At 39.2% G+C, this 16,368-nt stretch overlaps 1 protein-coding gene across 1 annotated transcript; it reads right to left on the reverse strand.

The window, feature by feature from the left end:
- Positions 1–16,339, reverse strand: CFI (complement factor I). Its single transcript, XM_074866916.1, has 12 exons — positions 15,783–16,339; positions 13,908–14,226; positions 12,466–12,610; positions 10,976–11,154; positions 9,890–10,000; positions 8,205–8,321; positions 6,985–7,023; positions 6,383–6,486; positions 5,639–5,754; positions 4,612–4,886; positions 2,901–3,002; positions 1–968 (listed from the first exon to the last, which is right to left on the reverse strand). Exons 1-12 carry the CDS (start codon positions 15,840–15,842, stop codon positions 751–753), a joined length of 1,785 nt encoding a protein of 594 aa, XP_074723017.1. The 5' UTR covers positions 15,843–16,339; the 3' UTR covers positions 1–750.
- Positions 16,340–16,368: the final 29 nt, after the last annotated feature.

Genomic DNA, 16,368 nt, shown 5'->3' on the forward strand with positions numbered 1-16,368 from the left:
TTAAGATCGTAAAGATGCCTTTTATTTAAGTTGATGATTCAAGTTTTAAAATTCCTTTGTTGCTTGTGACCAGCTGTGGTTAAATTAATAAAACGTAGAGCTACAAAAACTTCCCAAAGCAAGATGATCAGATGAGGTATATTAGCTAGATAAAAATGGTCTGAGTTTGTAGCTGAAAAAACTACCACCAGAGTTATTATTTGGGTAATTGTTGCATTACAACAAATCTCACAATCATAGTCAGTCGGTCAATTAATAGATGGCCTGAAGTTTACTTTTGCAATAAGCCTAGAGAATCAACTGCCAAGTAAGGCAGCATCGTGAGGGTTTCTAGTGACCTAGACCTTGAGATGATGGAAGTTCTTTAAAGTACTCTGGTTGCTGTCCTTTCTGTGAAGTTCACGTACTGCCAGTGCAGTCATTTTCCAACCACTGCTTTCCATTGGTTGTCCATTTTAAATAAATAAACAACCACAATTGAAATGCAATGTGAAATGTGGAAAAAAACCCAAGTAACAAGAAAAAGATATTTTAATTTCCCTGCTTTTACTAGAGACTTTTTCTGCAGACTCTCCTCCTACAGGCTTTTGCAAAATTGTGGTATTCATATAGAGTGTTAAAAATTTTCAAAATATATTCTTCAAAGATTTATACTAATCATTGCTAAGTTACATGGCTGCTGATTGTAAAAAAGGACTAGTGTCCATTTTTGCATGAGTGATAAGAAGGAAGTATATAATTTTCTGAGCTTCAGATATTGTACCGTGAAATGAGACTCCTTGTCACATGATGGCTAATCCAATCATAATAGCTGGCGATTTTTGTATACACGCCAGGGTGACCAGGCTCCCCGCAGTTCTCACCCCAACTCACAATACCCCAGAGATACGCCACATTTTCTGCATCAAAACAGACCAAGGGTCCTCCTGAATCACCTTTGCAACTGTCTATGGAGCCATCATGAGTACCTGAAGCAAAAGAGGAGAAAAAAAGCAAAAATGAGTTCATATACAAGGGAGCACACAAAACAGAGCTCAGAAGGTTTTTCAGGTCCATGTCACTTCCTGACAGCTGTTTGCCTAATGGTCACCAGTAAAGGAGGTTCCTAACCTCTTTGGTCTGTTACTTATTTCTTTTTAAGTGCAGGGCCTCTCTTTACATTTTTGGCTGGCCCAAATTCTCCTCATTTGCTTTGATGTCAGTGATGTGAGTCATGTTTTGCCCTGTGCAATAGGGAAGAATTCAGCCATATTGTCTATTGTATCATTAGAAGTAGCTCATTAAAAGCGGACAAAAGCAGGAGGAAAAAGATAAAAAGATTTGTAGGCTGATTCCTATGGAAATGAAGCTATCATAATGTGTGTGTGCCTATGTGTCTGCCTTTGGTGTCCTTTCTACCCAATTGGCCATTGGCCAGTTCCGTCTGTACAGAGCTGTACAAGAAAGGCAGAGGCCTCAAAATTAGTTTCTCTACCAGCTTTATGAAAAAGAAGGAGAGCATGTGAATGCTGGAATGGGAGAGAGAGCAACTGTCTGTAAGTGCCCTCACTGCAAGGTCTCTGTCACAGTGGGGACCTTTTGCAACACCAGATAGCGGCCCTGAGGTGCAAGGGTGTAGGATCCAGTGGTCATTATGAGTTTTAGCAAATATAGTGCTAGTGAAAAAATGAATTAAGAGTGAAGGATGTGATAGAAACACTGCTACAGAGCTAGAATATTATTTATGCTATGTCCTATGTACTTATTAGAAGTTTATTAATTTCTAAAACCCTTACCACACTTTTCTGCTTGATTGATTGACCTAGTATGAAGGAACCCATACTAAGCATGAGTCTCCAAGTTTTTATAAATGTAACTTCTTTCTTGAATCTCCACACTACTGAGAAAGAGTTTTGTGAACTTTTCAGAGTTGGAATTACTATCCTATGAAACAAGATTTTATTGCCTTTACTCAGTTTAATTAATGTTTTCTTGTATAACTAACTCCTGTGGATACTACTAGCTCTTAATTCCAAAGACTGTATTTGCATCAGGGAGGGGAACCTAACCCCAGATACCCCTTTTCTGATGTTGTCCCATGTGATACTGTCTTTATTCCCTCTTGGTAAAGTATGATCACTTGGAACACATTGAAGAATAAGGAGGTAAGTTACAGAACTTGCACAGTAGACAAACCCAGTATCTTATAGATGTCATGCTGAATTTATCACAAATGATTTGGCTTTTAAATCTGGTTTTTGTTTTTCTCATTGTTTGTTTAGATATTGCCTTTATTGTTTGATTTAAAGAACAGTTGAGACTATCAGTCCTGTAAGTTGAATACTCATTGCTCTTTTAGTCAGGTATTTGGCAATTTCTTTCATTACTCGAGAAGCAAAAAATATGTATTTAAAATCCATATTTTAGTGCTAGAAGTGACAAGCAGTTTCCTGGCCAGGCTAATCTTAGTTTGAAAAGTTAATTGTATTTTTCCTGGAGTGCAGTGTGGTAGTAGTAACTGTCTAAGCAGAGGAATAGTCACGTTCTAGTCAATTGGACTACCAGTGTGCTCTAAGACAGGCATTTAAATATGTTGCTGAATCAGAATCAAATATAATAAAGGTAGGAAGTTCAGTGGGCTGTATAGTGCTTGTGTATTTAGAAAACATAACTCAAATTCCATGCTGAAATGTGCCCATAATCACAGAAACTTGGCATACTGTCATCTTAACTCTGTTTATGGATAGATATGTAATGGTGGATGCATCTAGGCTCCAATGGCCAGCATTTTGCTAATGGTGATACTGCGGCAATTGGTTTATTGTCTTTCCCAAGTCTAAAAGATTCCCAGCTCGTATGTCTGACCTTATAAACAGTGGGTTTGATGGTAGAGAAATTATAGTAAGAAAACTGATGCTTGCCTGCACATGCCATTTGTTTAAAAAATCGTCCTGGATACAATTCAGAACAATTCTGAAATAAATGAACATTGCCCCACTTGAGGACATGTGGTTTGTTGTAACCTACAAAAGAAAAGAATAAACTTTTCTAAATTAAAAATGGTAAGTGTATCTTAGACACTTCTAACATCATAAATTCACAGTTGTATATCTACAGAACATAATCTTCAGTATTATAAACCAGACACCTTAAACTGCCACTAATACTCCATATGAATTGAAGAACACTGTCCATATATGTCAAAATAAAAGCAGAGTGGTTTAATTGCAGTGTTAAACACAGTACTTTGATTTTGTGCCATTTTCAGCCTTTCCCTTTCCTTGTCTTCCTCATGTTTTTTCCTATGTTTTCCATATCAAGGTTTTCAGACACTGGGAAATTGGTATATTGTTTTCTGTGAAATGGAGGTGTGACTCTGATCATCCTTGTTACCTTTTTTCCAATTCTACTCTGTCTTTTTGGGGTGAGTGGTCCAGATACTGAAGATACAGGTGAACTATGTATTCACAAGGTTAAGGAGATTCTCTATTTTGTTCTCTGTCCATTTGGTAGTAATTCTCAACTTTGTATTTGCTTTGCGGACTTCTACTGATTATGGACAGGACAGCCCTTACAACCAGTATGCAGTAGTTCCAACACCAGGCTGTAATCACTGTGATGCAAAACAAATGCTTCCCAAATCTTTGAAAGCGTGATTACATTTGGCTTACCTGTCTCTGTACAACCTTCTCTGGGCTAAACTCAAACACATCAGAGACAAGGTGTTCTGAGTTTCATAACTGTTGGCTGTAGCTCAGATCCTCTTGGGCAGGGGACAGAGGATGGGCTGTGACTATGGGCCACTGTCAGCTACTAACCACCACCTGTTAAGTAGTTACCAGGTCTCCGCAACTACTATAAATCTTAGATTGGCAAACGGAGCATTTCTTATTGTCAAGGTAGTTTTCAACCAGGGGTGTCCTCCAGATTAATATCATAAGTGGCTGAAACAGCAGAGGAAGCAGTGCAGAGAAGAGAGCCAACAGTGATAGCCAACTGCTGAACTACAGCCTATGTTTTCTGTACTCAGCTTCTTCTGAGTGTTTTGTGCACCACTACTCTTCAGCCTTTTCAAAATGAATCACAGAATCACAGAATCATCTAGGTTGGAAAAGACCTTGAAGATCACCTAGTCCAACCATTAGCCTAACATTGACAGTTCCCAACTACACCAGATCCCTCAGCGCTATGTCAACCTGACTCTTAAACACCTCCAGGGATGGGGACTCCACCACTGCCCTGGGCAGCCCATTCCAACGCCTAACAACCCCTTCTGTAAAGAAATGCTTCCTAATACCCAGCCTAAACCTTCCCTGGTGCAACTTGAGGCCATTCCCTCTTGTCCTATCGCTTGTTACTTCGTTAAAGAGACTCATCCCCGGCTCTCTGCACCCTCCTTTCAGGTAGTTGTAGAGGGCGATGAGGTCTCCCCTCAGCCTCCTCTTCTCCAGACTAAACAACCCCAGTTCCCTCAGCCGCTCCTCGTACGACATGTGCTCCAGACCCTTCACCAGCTTCGTGGCCCTTCTTTGGACACGCTCGAGTACATTGAAAGTACAATGAAAGCTCACCCCAATTAGAAAATGAGTGATACAAGTAATACATTCTTGTAGTAAGCACTAAAGCAAATACCTTCCTCTAGTCCCCATCCAGAAACCTTGCACCTGTCACCAGCCTTGAACATATACTGTGACCAGGGGATACAGGCAGGTGTGGTGTGTTTCAGGGGACATTCTCCATTTGCAAAAGCTTTCAGCTCCAGCAGAGCAATGTCATTTTCATAAGTTGTTGCATTATACTTTTCATGGATTATCAGTTGGTTTAGAGTGAAAGTGTCTGTCTCTTTGTCATGCTCTGCTGTATGCAACAGTCCAGTCCAGACACGGTACAGATGAACTCGATTTGCCCTGGAAAAAAACAGTGGAATAAAATATGTTTAGGGAACTTAACACAGGCACTGTACATTTCAACTAGCTGTAAACTTTTGCATTTTATCAAAGTTTCTCTAGAATAAAAATATTATATACATATAGTTTCTTTCTGGACTTGATGTTTAGGTTTTTCTGAAGTTTAGCAAATGCAAGGCAGATGAGACTTACTGCTGAGTACTGAAACTAATACAGAAAAAAAATTTTAATGGCCAGCCTCTGTGTTTAGTGCTGTGACAGAGAGAAAGCAGGTGTTCATGCCTCTCTGATTTCAAATGAAGGAAGAGTGAACAGGTGTGGATGGGATGCTGGGACTGGCAGATCTTCCCTGTCTGCTCTTGCTTGTTCTGGGGAATACACGACCCCAGGGACATTCTCAGGGAACAGATCCTGGACTCCCCCCCCAAGGTAGAGCTGGGGAAGAGAGGACGTCTCTTGTATCTCCCTTTCAGGCAAAGCGGTTATGGTGAACCTATCCTGCCTCCCTACACTCTGGCTGAAGAACGCCGTGTCTCTTCCAACTCATCATTTCTTTTTAATCTTTCTATTCACTGCCAAAATATTCTACTTTCTCTGAATCTTCCCCATTGTTAATGTGAGTCAGTGTTTTAAATTGTTTTATTCAATAGGCAAATAGGAATTAGCAAACAGGTAGCTAAGAAGGACAATAATATCCCAATCAATCTTTTGCCTTGCAAGAAGAAAATAATGCCCCAGTTTGTTGTTTTTACCTGACACAGTGTGCAGCAGTCAGAACCCAACAGCCACCAATATAAACCCCTCCACAGTACACTGTTGCACCTTCATGGTGATTTTCTTTAATTGCCACTTGCCAAGGGAATTCACCCTATTCAAACAACAAATACCCATAATGTGAAATCATAATAATTGTACTATTTTTAGTGCATAAAGGGCAAACACCCTTCTTGGTATCAACTCATCTCCTTGACTGTATCTAGTTGTAAATAAAAAAATCTGCTCTCCAGAAGTTGTGAATTGGGCTCCATCTGATATAAAGGATATATACTCTAAAATGCAGTAATTTTGTTCAATCTTCTGACTTTGTGCGATGCCTCCTTCCTTCCAGCTTTCTGTCATGAAACCCCTTGTAGCCAGAGAAACAGATGTAGAATCTGACCTGGTGTGATCAAGAATAGCATTTTTGACTGCATTCTGTTTCAAAAGCACAAATTTAAATTCCATTTTGTCAGAACTGTTATTTCTAGCTATAGTATTAAGTATTTTGCTGAATCATTTTCAATGTGTACTTGTAGTGCTCAGTTTTGCAACTGCATATTTTACTTTATAAATTGTGCTTCACTTTACTTTCTTTTAGTGCAATGCCACTACTGCTGCAAAACATGAAATTAGTGTTGTAGCCAATTTTATTATTTCCATACATTTTAACAGAAGGACAATAATGCCCATTTAAATTGATGCTGAATGAACTCATATCTGGTAAGGATTTTTTTTACCTTTCTTGCAGTCTTTCCACCTATGATTCTTTTCCGTCGAATTAATGTGTGATTTGTAAAACCGCAGTGTACTTGGGGAAGAAGTGTCTTTGTCATTTTTCTTTCTTTAACAAAAAGGAGAAATGTATCTCAGAATTCAGGTATCCATTCTCCCTATTTGGAGACAGGTTTATCTTTGTCCTGAAAATCTGAGTGCTGTGAATATGCCGGTAGCTGGAGAAGCAGGAAAGCAAAGACCAAAACTTTTGGCATCTGTTTATGCTTTGAAAATTGCTTGTGTCTTAGCATCACATTACTTCTCTTCATTTTCCACTGCTGCTTGCATTCAGGCAAATAATTTTAAAGCAGTTCTCCTTGATTTGCTGAGAGTTTACCTCCACCAGTTGCCAAAACATGCAGATGTGGGTCCTCAGCCAGGATGAATTATTATGGCATTCTTGAAATTAGTGGAAAGCAAGACAAATAGTAAGCCCCAGAGTGTATATTACTAAATCACAAAGTCCAAATATCTGAGTGTTCTGGATCTGGCCAGCTGCCTGGTATCTAGAAAGCCACTAATAAGAGGCAATGATGTTGTTTTTGGAAGGTTAGTTAACACTTACCTTCATCCATACTGTGATTTTCAGCACCTTTTTCTTTGCCTGTAGTAGAGTAACAAAATACTAAAAATACTGGCAAACATTTAAATTTGTTCTATTACTTGAATGTATGTTTGTGTGCCAAAATCGTGGTGCATGTTTTAAATGCATGAGGGCACACCATTTCACATCGACAGCAATACTCTCTCAGCCTGCTGCCTGCTGTTTCCTTTCCTACTAGACACTCTGGCTGCCTCAGACTACAAATGACCTACATCCAGCAGATGATACTCATTCGTAACTACATGACATCTACTCTGCCTTCCATGCCTAGGGAGCCCTTCTGCAAAGAAACCCTGAGAAATGGCCTTTTTTTGATTTTTAATCTCTAAAGTGATAGCCCATTCTCCTCCACCAGGAAACAACAGAAATTCCCCCTCCTTCCCCATCAACCTTTAGGAGCTTTCTAAAGGCAAAATGAGCATCAGATAACAGGATTTTTTTTGTTGTTTTTCAATTTAGATGATACTGTTGTGTACTGTGTGCCTCCTTTAACAGGGTAAGGGAGGTTATTTAACATGAGAGGTAAATTAAATGTTTCCTGAATCTGGTTTGTCAGGTTTTATTCAAATAAGATGCCCATTGAATTCAGTTCCTAAATGGAGGTTGAGGATTGGGTCTGTTCTCATGTTACCGACAGTAATACTTACATTTAGAGTTCAGTTTACCTTTACCAATTACTGTTTACCAATAGTGTTTACTTTTTGGCTTTAGACTTTGTCTCTTATCAGAGCAAGGAAGAACATTCTAATTTCAAAACAAAATCTTTTCAACAGTGAGGGGACAGCACACAAGAATTACTATGTTGACAAACTAGTTGAATTCCTCATCTGTGAGGAGAATATTCCTGCCTGTCCTGTCTATGCTTTCTTCACAAATAGGGGGATACCAGTTTGATAGATGGCCACGTAAGCAAAAGACATAATCTGCCTTAAGCCTCCTAAAACATCATCTGTTTCTTCCTTCCTTTAGTTTTCTTGCTATTCTTTTCTAGAAGGAAAGGGAGGAAAATTACGTGACCTTTTCCTCCTACTGTGCATAACATAACATTGGGAAGACTAATTCTTGCATGCATTTTGGTTTTGCTAATCTGTTAAATAATTTAATAATATGCATTGTGTAGTCTCTAGTTCCAACTGAGCAGAATGAAAAGTAAGAAACAAAAACATGTTTCAGAAGGAAACCTGCACAGAGAACTCGAGCTTCATCCTCTCCTGTGAGGCAGTCAATTTCGTTGTTACAGACATTCTTGTTTGGAATACAGATATCTGACCGACAGTGGAAACTGTTGTCTCTGCACTCTGTAACAGAGGAGAATTACAAATGTAAATCACAGCATCATATGATTCAGCAATCTCACATAGTTAGAGAACTTTTTAAAATATAAACACAATAAAATATCCATGTTATGGGGGACTTGGCTGTTCATAAACAGATCATAAAAGCAGGCTCTGTAAGTGTAAAACGAAATGAATACTTGGCTCTTCTCATTTTACAGTCTTGAAGTTTTAAGACTTAAAAAATGTGGATCTCTGTTACCAGTTCAGTATTGTACTGCTAGACTTGGTATCACTCCTTACCAGTTTCATCCACAACACATCTCCACACTCAACCTCAGCCAAAGGACTTCCAGTTCTGCCAGCGTTACTGATCATCTCAAATGAGGAATTTGTGATGCTTGGATCAAATTTCCCCCCCAAAATCCAAGTCCAAGATGGCTTTTGGTTGAATGAGCTAAATACAGGATTAGGAATCAGAACTCTTATTTTGAAGATACTGTATATAATAACTTATTTCTTCTAAAATTCTTGATTATATGAAATGTTATTACAAACCTGAGGACCCCCTTCCTTTTAATTCTTGTGATCACTTTGTATGTTATCAAAAGCAAAGCAGTGCTTGAATTTATGGCAGGGTTTTTTGAGCTACTTTATAGTCTTGTGTCAATTTACTATTTAAGGATATATGATCTTAATAGAAAATAAGATAGTTCTCTAAAAGTATCCAGATATCCCAGTATGATCCAAAGACCACTGAACTCAGTTGAAATACTTCTTTGATTCCAGGAAGCATTGTTTTCAGCCCATATAGCTGAAACAGCGCTATTTGTGTCAAGTGGAATCTGAATAAATGTTCTCTAAATATATGAAGCCACAGGTATTTATTATTTTTTTCTAAAATGCCTGCAACTGTTTTTCCATGATTATCAGACTAAGTTTACTGTAAATTGTAAACCTACAAAATTAAGGTTATTTAGGGATAGTGATGGGATTTGTAACCCATGTTACCATTTGGCACCTGAAACACAACTTCTGAAACTATTCTCCTGTATTCAGGTCATGCTAGATCCATGCCTTGTTTCTTATCAAAATTGTTACAACTGGAATTGCAGATGCTGGAAGAATGACTGCTCATGAACAAGCAAGGTGACTGGAACTGTTCACAGATATTCTATGGATGATCTTGCATTAGTAATAAATTTAAGAGAGATCTTACTTTGGTTTAATGATAGTTCACTGGAAAAACAGTGTCTTGTTTAATTACTATTGATTTTTCCCAACTAAAAATACATTTTTGTTCTAACACAGCTCATTTTTTTGTATCCATGTTTAGTAGCCTCCTAAATAATCTCATTGTATTTCCTCATCCTCTGAGGAAATCCAGATTCTCAGAGATCACTTGCCTGCTTCAAAAACTTATATTATGCCTACATTTTTTGCACTTGCGTATACATAAACTATGGTTTGATTGCTTTAATGTAGTGGCTTACTGGAAAAAAGACTTCCAGCTGTTACATCACTGTAAAAATTATTTGGGGGTGATTTTCTGCTGAAATGATTTTGAAACAGCTGAGAAAGGAAATTATTACCTCTACAGCACAGTTCATCACTTAGGTCTCCACAGTCATTGATTCCATCACAGATTTGGTTCAGAGAAATGCACTTGTTGTTGACACACTGAAACTCACCATCTGAACAAGCTGTGCAGCATGATGAAAATGAAGTTAGTGTGGAAAGGTCTATAGGTTCACAACTGCCCACGAAAATATTTTGCTTGTGCATTTTATTCTATCAGCAGTTTGGCCGATCAACAGTAGGCATTCTGAGGCCCAGTAATGTAAATAGGAACCTTTTTTATTGTTTTAATCACCTTCTCATCAAGCTTTCAATGTGACCACTTATTTTCCTCCTCCAACTTGCAAGAGCCTTGCTAAAAGGACCTTCATTTCTTCTAGACAAGAACTAAATCAGAAATGATCAGTTCAAACCCACTGTAAATGATTCAGGTGGTTAAGATGATGGATGTTCCCTCTCCAGAACTAAGTAATCAAGAGTCTGTGCACTCCTACTTTTGGGCATAAGAAAAACCTGAGATGATTCATAGCTCTCCTAACCAGCAGCATCAAAGGCTGATGTTTATCAGTGCCAAAGAAAGCCCACTACAGAAAATAGAAAGCTGTTAGAAGTCAAAACAAGGAGTGATTCTCCTTATATCAATGAGAAACTCAGGAGTCCCAAAACTCCCCAGAAGACACGAACAGTTCCACTACAGTCATGCTTGTCTGGCTACAGTGCTACTGATCTTCCTCATAGACAAAACAGTAGGAGTTAAACCGGGAGAGACAAGACCTGTGGGATACAATATACCATGGTACCCTTGGAAGGGATGGGCAAGCAAACAGAACCATGGGTGAAATATATTCACTTTTGAGAAATATCTGTAAAAATTCTTTAGGAGCAACAGTGATTTTCCAAACCCGTAAACTCAAGACTGTCTTGACTCAACACTGCCCCAATTGTCTCAAAGTCTGCAGAAGGATTATTTAAAAAAATCAAAATGTTTCAGTTCAGGTCTGCTGTGGCTGAGAGTTCAGCAAACTAGGTCCTAATTATTTAAAATAAACTTAAAATATAAGAACCCCAAATAGATATAAAACAAAAAACCCCCTACTAACCTCTGAGGTTTTCATGGCACTGAAGACTAACAAATCCCTCATGACTATCTCTTGATTTCATCTCTATGTGACATTCAGCAAGACTCGTCTCTAGGCCCCTGCAAGTTATTTTCAGACAGTGCAACGAATTTAAGGCAGATTCTGTGATGCTGGAATCAGCTTGGTAATATTCAGCACCTCTGTGAAGATACAAATAATAATAACAAATTATATAATTTCACGATGGATTGTCCACTGCTTTTATTGTTTAGAATTTATATGATTTTCCTCAGTGTAAATGAATTTTGGTCATGGCTAAGAAAAAGAGCAGACGTCCCATGGAATTGTCTAGGGGTAAGTAGGAGATGTTTACTTTGGAAGAAAAAGTAAAACAAAGTGCTAGTTTTTGCTGGTTGCTGCATAAAACTGTCCCTAAATCCGTATGTAGCTCTATGACAGTCACTGTGTATCATGATGGATAGAAAAGTCTCCTTACTTGTAAGCTCAGATCTCTATCTCTGTGTGGACACAGGTGAGCCATAATTTGGAAACCATCCTGCATGGGGTCAAGTATCCTTGGTGTCATCAAAACCAATGCATATTGAGAAAGCTCAAGCCACTGCAAGGCTGGGATTAATAAATTTTATCTCCCTTGGTTGTACCTGAGCGGTATCCTCCTAACAGTGTATGTGTCCCCTACCTTAAAGAAATATGGATCGAGTAAATAAGTAACTAGAGAGGCTTACAGTGGGACTCTAGGGCTGAATGCTCTGTCCCAGGACAAACCCTTCTATGCTATCTAAAGAGATACTGATTAGGACTAGGAAATGTTTGCTTCTCACCTAGAGGGGACAATTCAGGGCACTGCAATAGCATTTTTAGTCTTCAGGTAGGGTTGGGGGGGCAGCCCTATGTGACTAAGTTAAATTAGTTGTATATGTGTAAAGTTATTATGTACAGGATATAGAGTTGAGCTGAACGTGCAACTCAGGTCATCAGTGTGGTCGCAGGAAAAAGAACAAGTTCTGTGTGGCCATCCCTGGGGCCAAAGCAAGCAATGGCAGCAGGGGCAAGGGATGAAGGAAAAGAACATGTTCTGGTTCTTATTAGTCTGGCTGGTGCAAGCAGCAAAACAGAGCTGTGCCCTGTTGTCAGCTGTCATTTCTTACTTTTCTCTGCATACAGGTTATTGCTCAGAACTACTTGGGAATGGTCCATCTATGCACTTTCCCTTACACAGACCTGAGGGAAAACCTCTGCATTGGTCTTCAGCTTTATTTTAAAACAATTATGGTTTGTATAGTTGTAATTTGTAATAGAACACAGAAATCTATGTTTTGGCTTTCAGTTCCAGGTGTCAATTTAAGAAACTTTATCAGAATATTGCAGCCAGTACATTGTTGATGAGTTTTCTGCCTTAACTGTTGGCTGGCTGCGACTGGCACTTCCCTAAGCATCACTACTTTTTCAGATCCCTTGCAGTTATCCAGAGATAAATTTCCCAAACTTACGATTCAAAGCCAAGGTGCTTGCAAGCCACATTTGCTTCATTCATAGTCCACTCACTATCACATACAAGAATGTGGTTCTTTTGATTCAGAGGTTTTACTCGAAGCAAACTTGAATCTCCATTGCCCACAGAGACTGAAAATGTTTCTAAAAAAAAAGATAAATTAAAAAAAATCCCCAAATAAAATCATATTATGTAGATGTATCTAGTGGAAAGAAGAGCACAGAAACACATCAGGTCTAATTTTGTATTGACAGCCAAAGTTCATATGGAAACAACAGTAGATTGGGAATCAGAAGCTTTAGGTATTATTCCTGATTTTTCTGAGGACTGACTTTGTGGCTTTGAGCCTGCCACTTTTTCAAAATATACCAGTTTCAGGACAAATGAGGGTAATGGTTCCTACCACGTAAGAGTACCTGAAGGTGTACTGAGCAAAGGTTGCATCTTAGTATAATAACTTTCATTAGAGGATTTTTGATAACCAACCAGTAACGCTTCAAGTGAGATATCCAGATCCTGTGTCTATTACCTGTGTAGCAAAACTTCTGCTATTTACAGTGGAGCTAAGGTCCTCCGCTTAACTTAGTGAATGGAGGCTCTCTGATCCTTTTCAGTATAATGGGCAAATTGAATTTTGCCACCCTGAGGGCAGTGGACTGAGCTGCTGCTTCTGTGGGGAAAGGGAGGGCTGGTACTGAGACAGAGACTGGACAGGAGAGTCCTGGGCCCGGCTTGCTGCTCCTGCTGCCTTCGGTGGAGGTGCAGCTGAAGGATGGGTAGGAACAGGAACCGCTACTGCTAAAAGAGGCCACCCGCCTAGTTAGCAGGAGCCATTTCTCCTTGCACTCAGATGGAGGTTGGGCTGACAAAGCAGCTTGGTGCAGCCTGAAAAGCAGATGAGCACAAACAGCTGCTTGTCAGTGCACAAACCGTCACTGGTTTGCAGGGCAATAGCTTTCTGTTTTGATGAAATCCACAGTGTGAAGATGATGGCAGTGAACGTGGCTTACCTTCTCCCCACGCACTCCCACACACACGTCAGCAGCTTGGCTCCATCCCTTGGACTTCTGCTCCTGTGTGGTCTGTCCCTATCCAAAAGATACCCTCTCTGCTAATGTTCTCAGCAGGCCCTCTCCCACTGTGCCTCCCACCATAGTCAACACGCTGCTTGGAAACCTTTGAGCTCTTTCCTGTGTCTGTTTCTTCCCTTTCTACCTGATGATTTGAGCAATCTACCAGCAGTAGGGTGACCTGGGCCTGTCAGTAACTTTATTTTTATGAAAATCAATAGATACTGCCCATTTTCAATGACTTCTCATTTTCTGCTTCATGTTCTTACTAGTGCAAGGAAATGAACAGACTTTCTGAGCTGTAAATAGTAAGCATCTCCTTGGCCACAAATGACTGACCGATACATTTTGGAAAATAAGATGTTAATACCTTCAGATGTGCATTTTCCCTTGTGCAGAAACTTTGCTTCAGGACGTTGACACTCATAGCTCTTCAGGTGACAGTAAGTACGGAAGTACCTTCCATTGGTAGAACAAACTGAAGTGCCATTCTTGGGGCACTGGTAGGGAAGCTTACAAAGGCACTTTCCCTCCACACATCGTTCCCAGGGATGACAAAACACTTTCTCACAGGACTTGTGTGTGTATTTGTTGCTTAAGCATTCTCCTATGAGGTACGTGTCTTGCTCAGCTGGCTGGGCAGGCTCAACCTGCTGAAATTGGTTTTCTTCAGTATTAGATGCTGCATTCTGCAAGGCACAAAATAAAAAATAAAGGGAGTAAGACTAGGAACTGCACCAAGAGTTCTGCAGATCTCTTTACTGACCTCAACAAAGTGTTCATTCATAATCCTTTTCCTATCTTACGAGCACAAAGGTACTAAATAACATTTATAGTGTTTATTCCCTTGTCTTTGGCCACCTCATCTTTCTCAGTTTTTGTGAACTTTTTGTTTTTGGATCATTCACCTGGTGTGATCTTCACTCTTACTGGTCTTCCACAAGCTCTATACTCTCCCATACAATCCCATTGCTGTGGTGTGTTATAAACCATTGGATTGTAAGCAAATCAAAACACAAGGGGACCTAAACACCAGAAAAAAAAATTCTTGTTTTTTTCTGAGACTTTTTTATTGGCTTGGTTGGCTTTGGGTTTAAATATCACCTGTAAATATTTATGAGCTACGTAGAAGCAAATAAAGAAATCTGAAATTAATGATTTGTTTCACCATGTGACTGCTGAAGTGACAAGTACCTTAACGAAATTTGAAAATTAAAGTGCCCTTCTTTATTAGCTCTTTTCCTGTCTCTTGCACAGCAGTGGATTTGCAGTGTTGTTGCTGGTCATCACCAGACTGCAAGTACAGATTCTGACCCTCCGTCCAACTGCCTCTAGGTGAGTGACTCTGCACCTGAGTTTGTGCAGCTCTCTGGTGACGTCATTGCTGGCTGAGTGCTTTTGCTTACTAAGATCTATGGGTAGGAAGAATGTTGAAACATGAAAAATACATATGGATGGACTTTGCATAAAAACGGGAGAGAAAAGTCAGTCCTCAAATGTGATTTATCAGCTTTGACTGTGTCAACTGAATCAATGGAGCTTAAGTTTAAAGTTCTCATGAAGAAATCTTGGCCATAGTAAAGTCAGCAGGAATGTTGTTGGAGCAGAATTTAATCCAGCAAACCCCCTTTTAACAGTTGTATAATCTTACTGAATTCTTCCTGCTGTTCTCAGGTGGGTAGAATCCAAACTGTGAGCCAGATCCGGCTTGGCATAACTCCCATATTGTACTAGACATTTGTCCTGAATAGGAACAAAAGGTGCTGATTTTTATCTAAGGGTTTCTCTAAAAGACTCAGGGCATGTTGAACGCTCAGCCCAGAGGGGCTTTCTGGGACACTTCTGCCAGAAGAGATTCGGCAGCAAACCTTCAGGCAGTACAATATACCAAACTGCCACATGAGAAGACTGTAATTTAATTTTTCAAAAAAAGAGGGACAGGAAAAATTGCAGCACCTTTCTGCAGTCAACCATGTTTGCAAATTGGGTTTAGGATAGGATCATGATTAAAATCTTTTCCAGAAGCCTGTTAGGGTAAACCCCAGATAGAATCAATACATGAAAGAGAAATGGCAAGCTTCAAACATTGAAGGTGGGCTGAAACAAATGTATGAAACACAAATCCTATGAAAGGAAACTTTAAAAAATCAACTGGTTTTGCTTTTATAACAATAAACTGCTTTTTAACTTCTTTTTTTTTTTTTTAGCAATAAATTACTGCTACCACAATAAAATAAATTCTTACCTCTGATCCACAAAACCAAAAGAGAGACAAGAAAACCAAGAAAACCGGGACTGCTTGCATGATGAAATTTTATCTCTCTTTGTAGACGAATTTTTCTGGCTGAGATTCTTTTGAATGTCAGTTGTTATATTTGTGTTTAATTTTTAACCATTAGTAAAATATTTTAAAGTGAGTTAGAAGTAAAAGTACAGGAGCCTCAACTATTAACTGATAAATCTGATCTGTCCAAAAGGATCCTGCCTCAATTTAATTGGTTTTACTGTAAGTGCAGGACAAGATAACAAAAGTAAAGCCCTTAAAGTAAATCATTAAAAGGAAGCACTTATTAAGGGTACACATTTCTTTTGCTAGGGGAGATTGATTGTATCATCACGCTGATTCTCCTGGTTGTAGGCATTCATCTGTGCCAGACTGTTGTAAAAGATGAATGTGTTTTTATATGAGATACATATGTCTTCATAGATATGGAGAAACACTCATGTCTGTGTAATGTCCATTACATGCCCAGCTGGATTACAAGCTCACATTACACGATTTGTATCGGGAATTTCCAAGGGTTTGACCAGTCCCTGAAGTACTCTTCAGA

The sequence above is a fragment of the Strix uralensis genome, chromosome 4, assembly GCF_047716275.1.
Source record: "Strix uralensis isolate ZFMK-TIS-50842 chromosome 4, bStrUra1, whole genome shotgun sequence".
NCBI classification, from domain to species: domain Eukaryota; kingdom Metazoa; phylum Chordata; class Aves; order Strigiformes; family Strigidae; genus Strix; species Strix uralensis.

Bases quoted from the DNA above. Each gene is read 5' to 3' on its own strand.
- CFI (XM_074866916.1), bottom strand. From the start codon at position 15,842: ATGCAAGCAGTCCCGGTTTTCTTGGTTTTCTTGTCTCTCTTTTGGTTT. The intron at 14,227-15,782 runs GTAAGAATTTAT...TGTGCCTTGCAG, and splicing joins TTTGGTTTTGTGGATCAGAG to AATGCAGCATCTAATACTGA. The intron at 8,322-9,889 runs GTAATAATTTCC...CCTCTGTTACAG, and splicing joins TGATGAACTGTGCTGTAGAG to AGTGCAGAGACAACAGTTTC.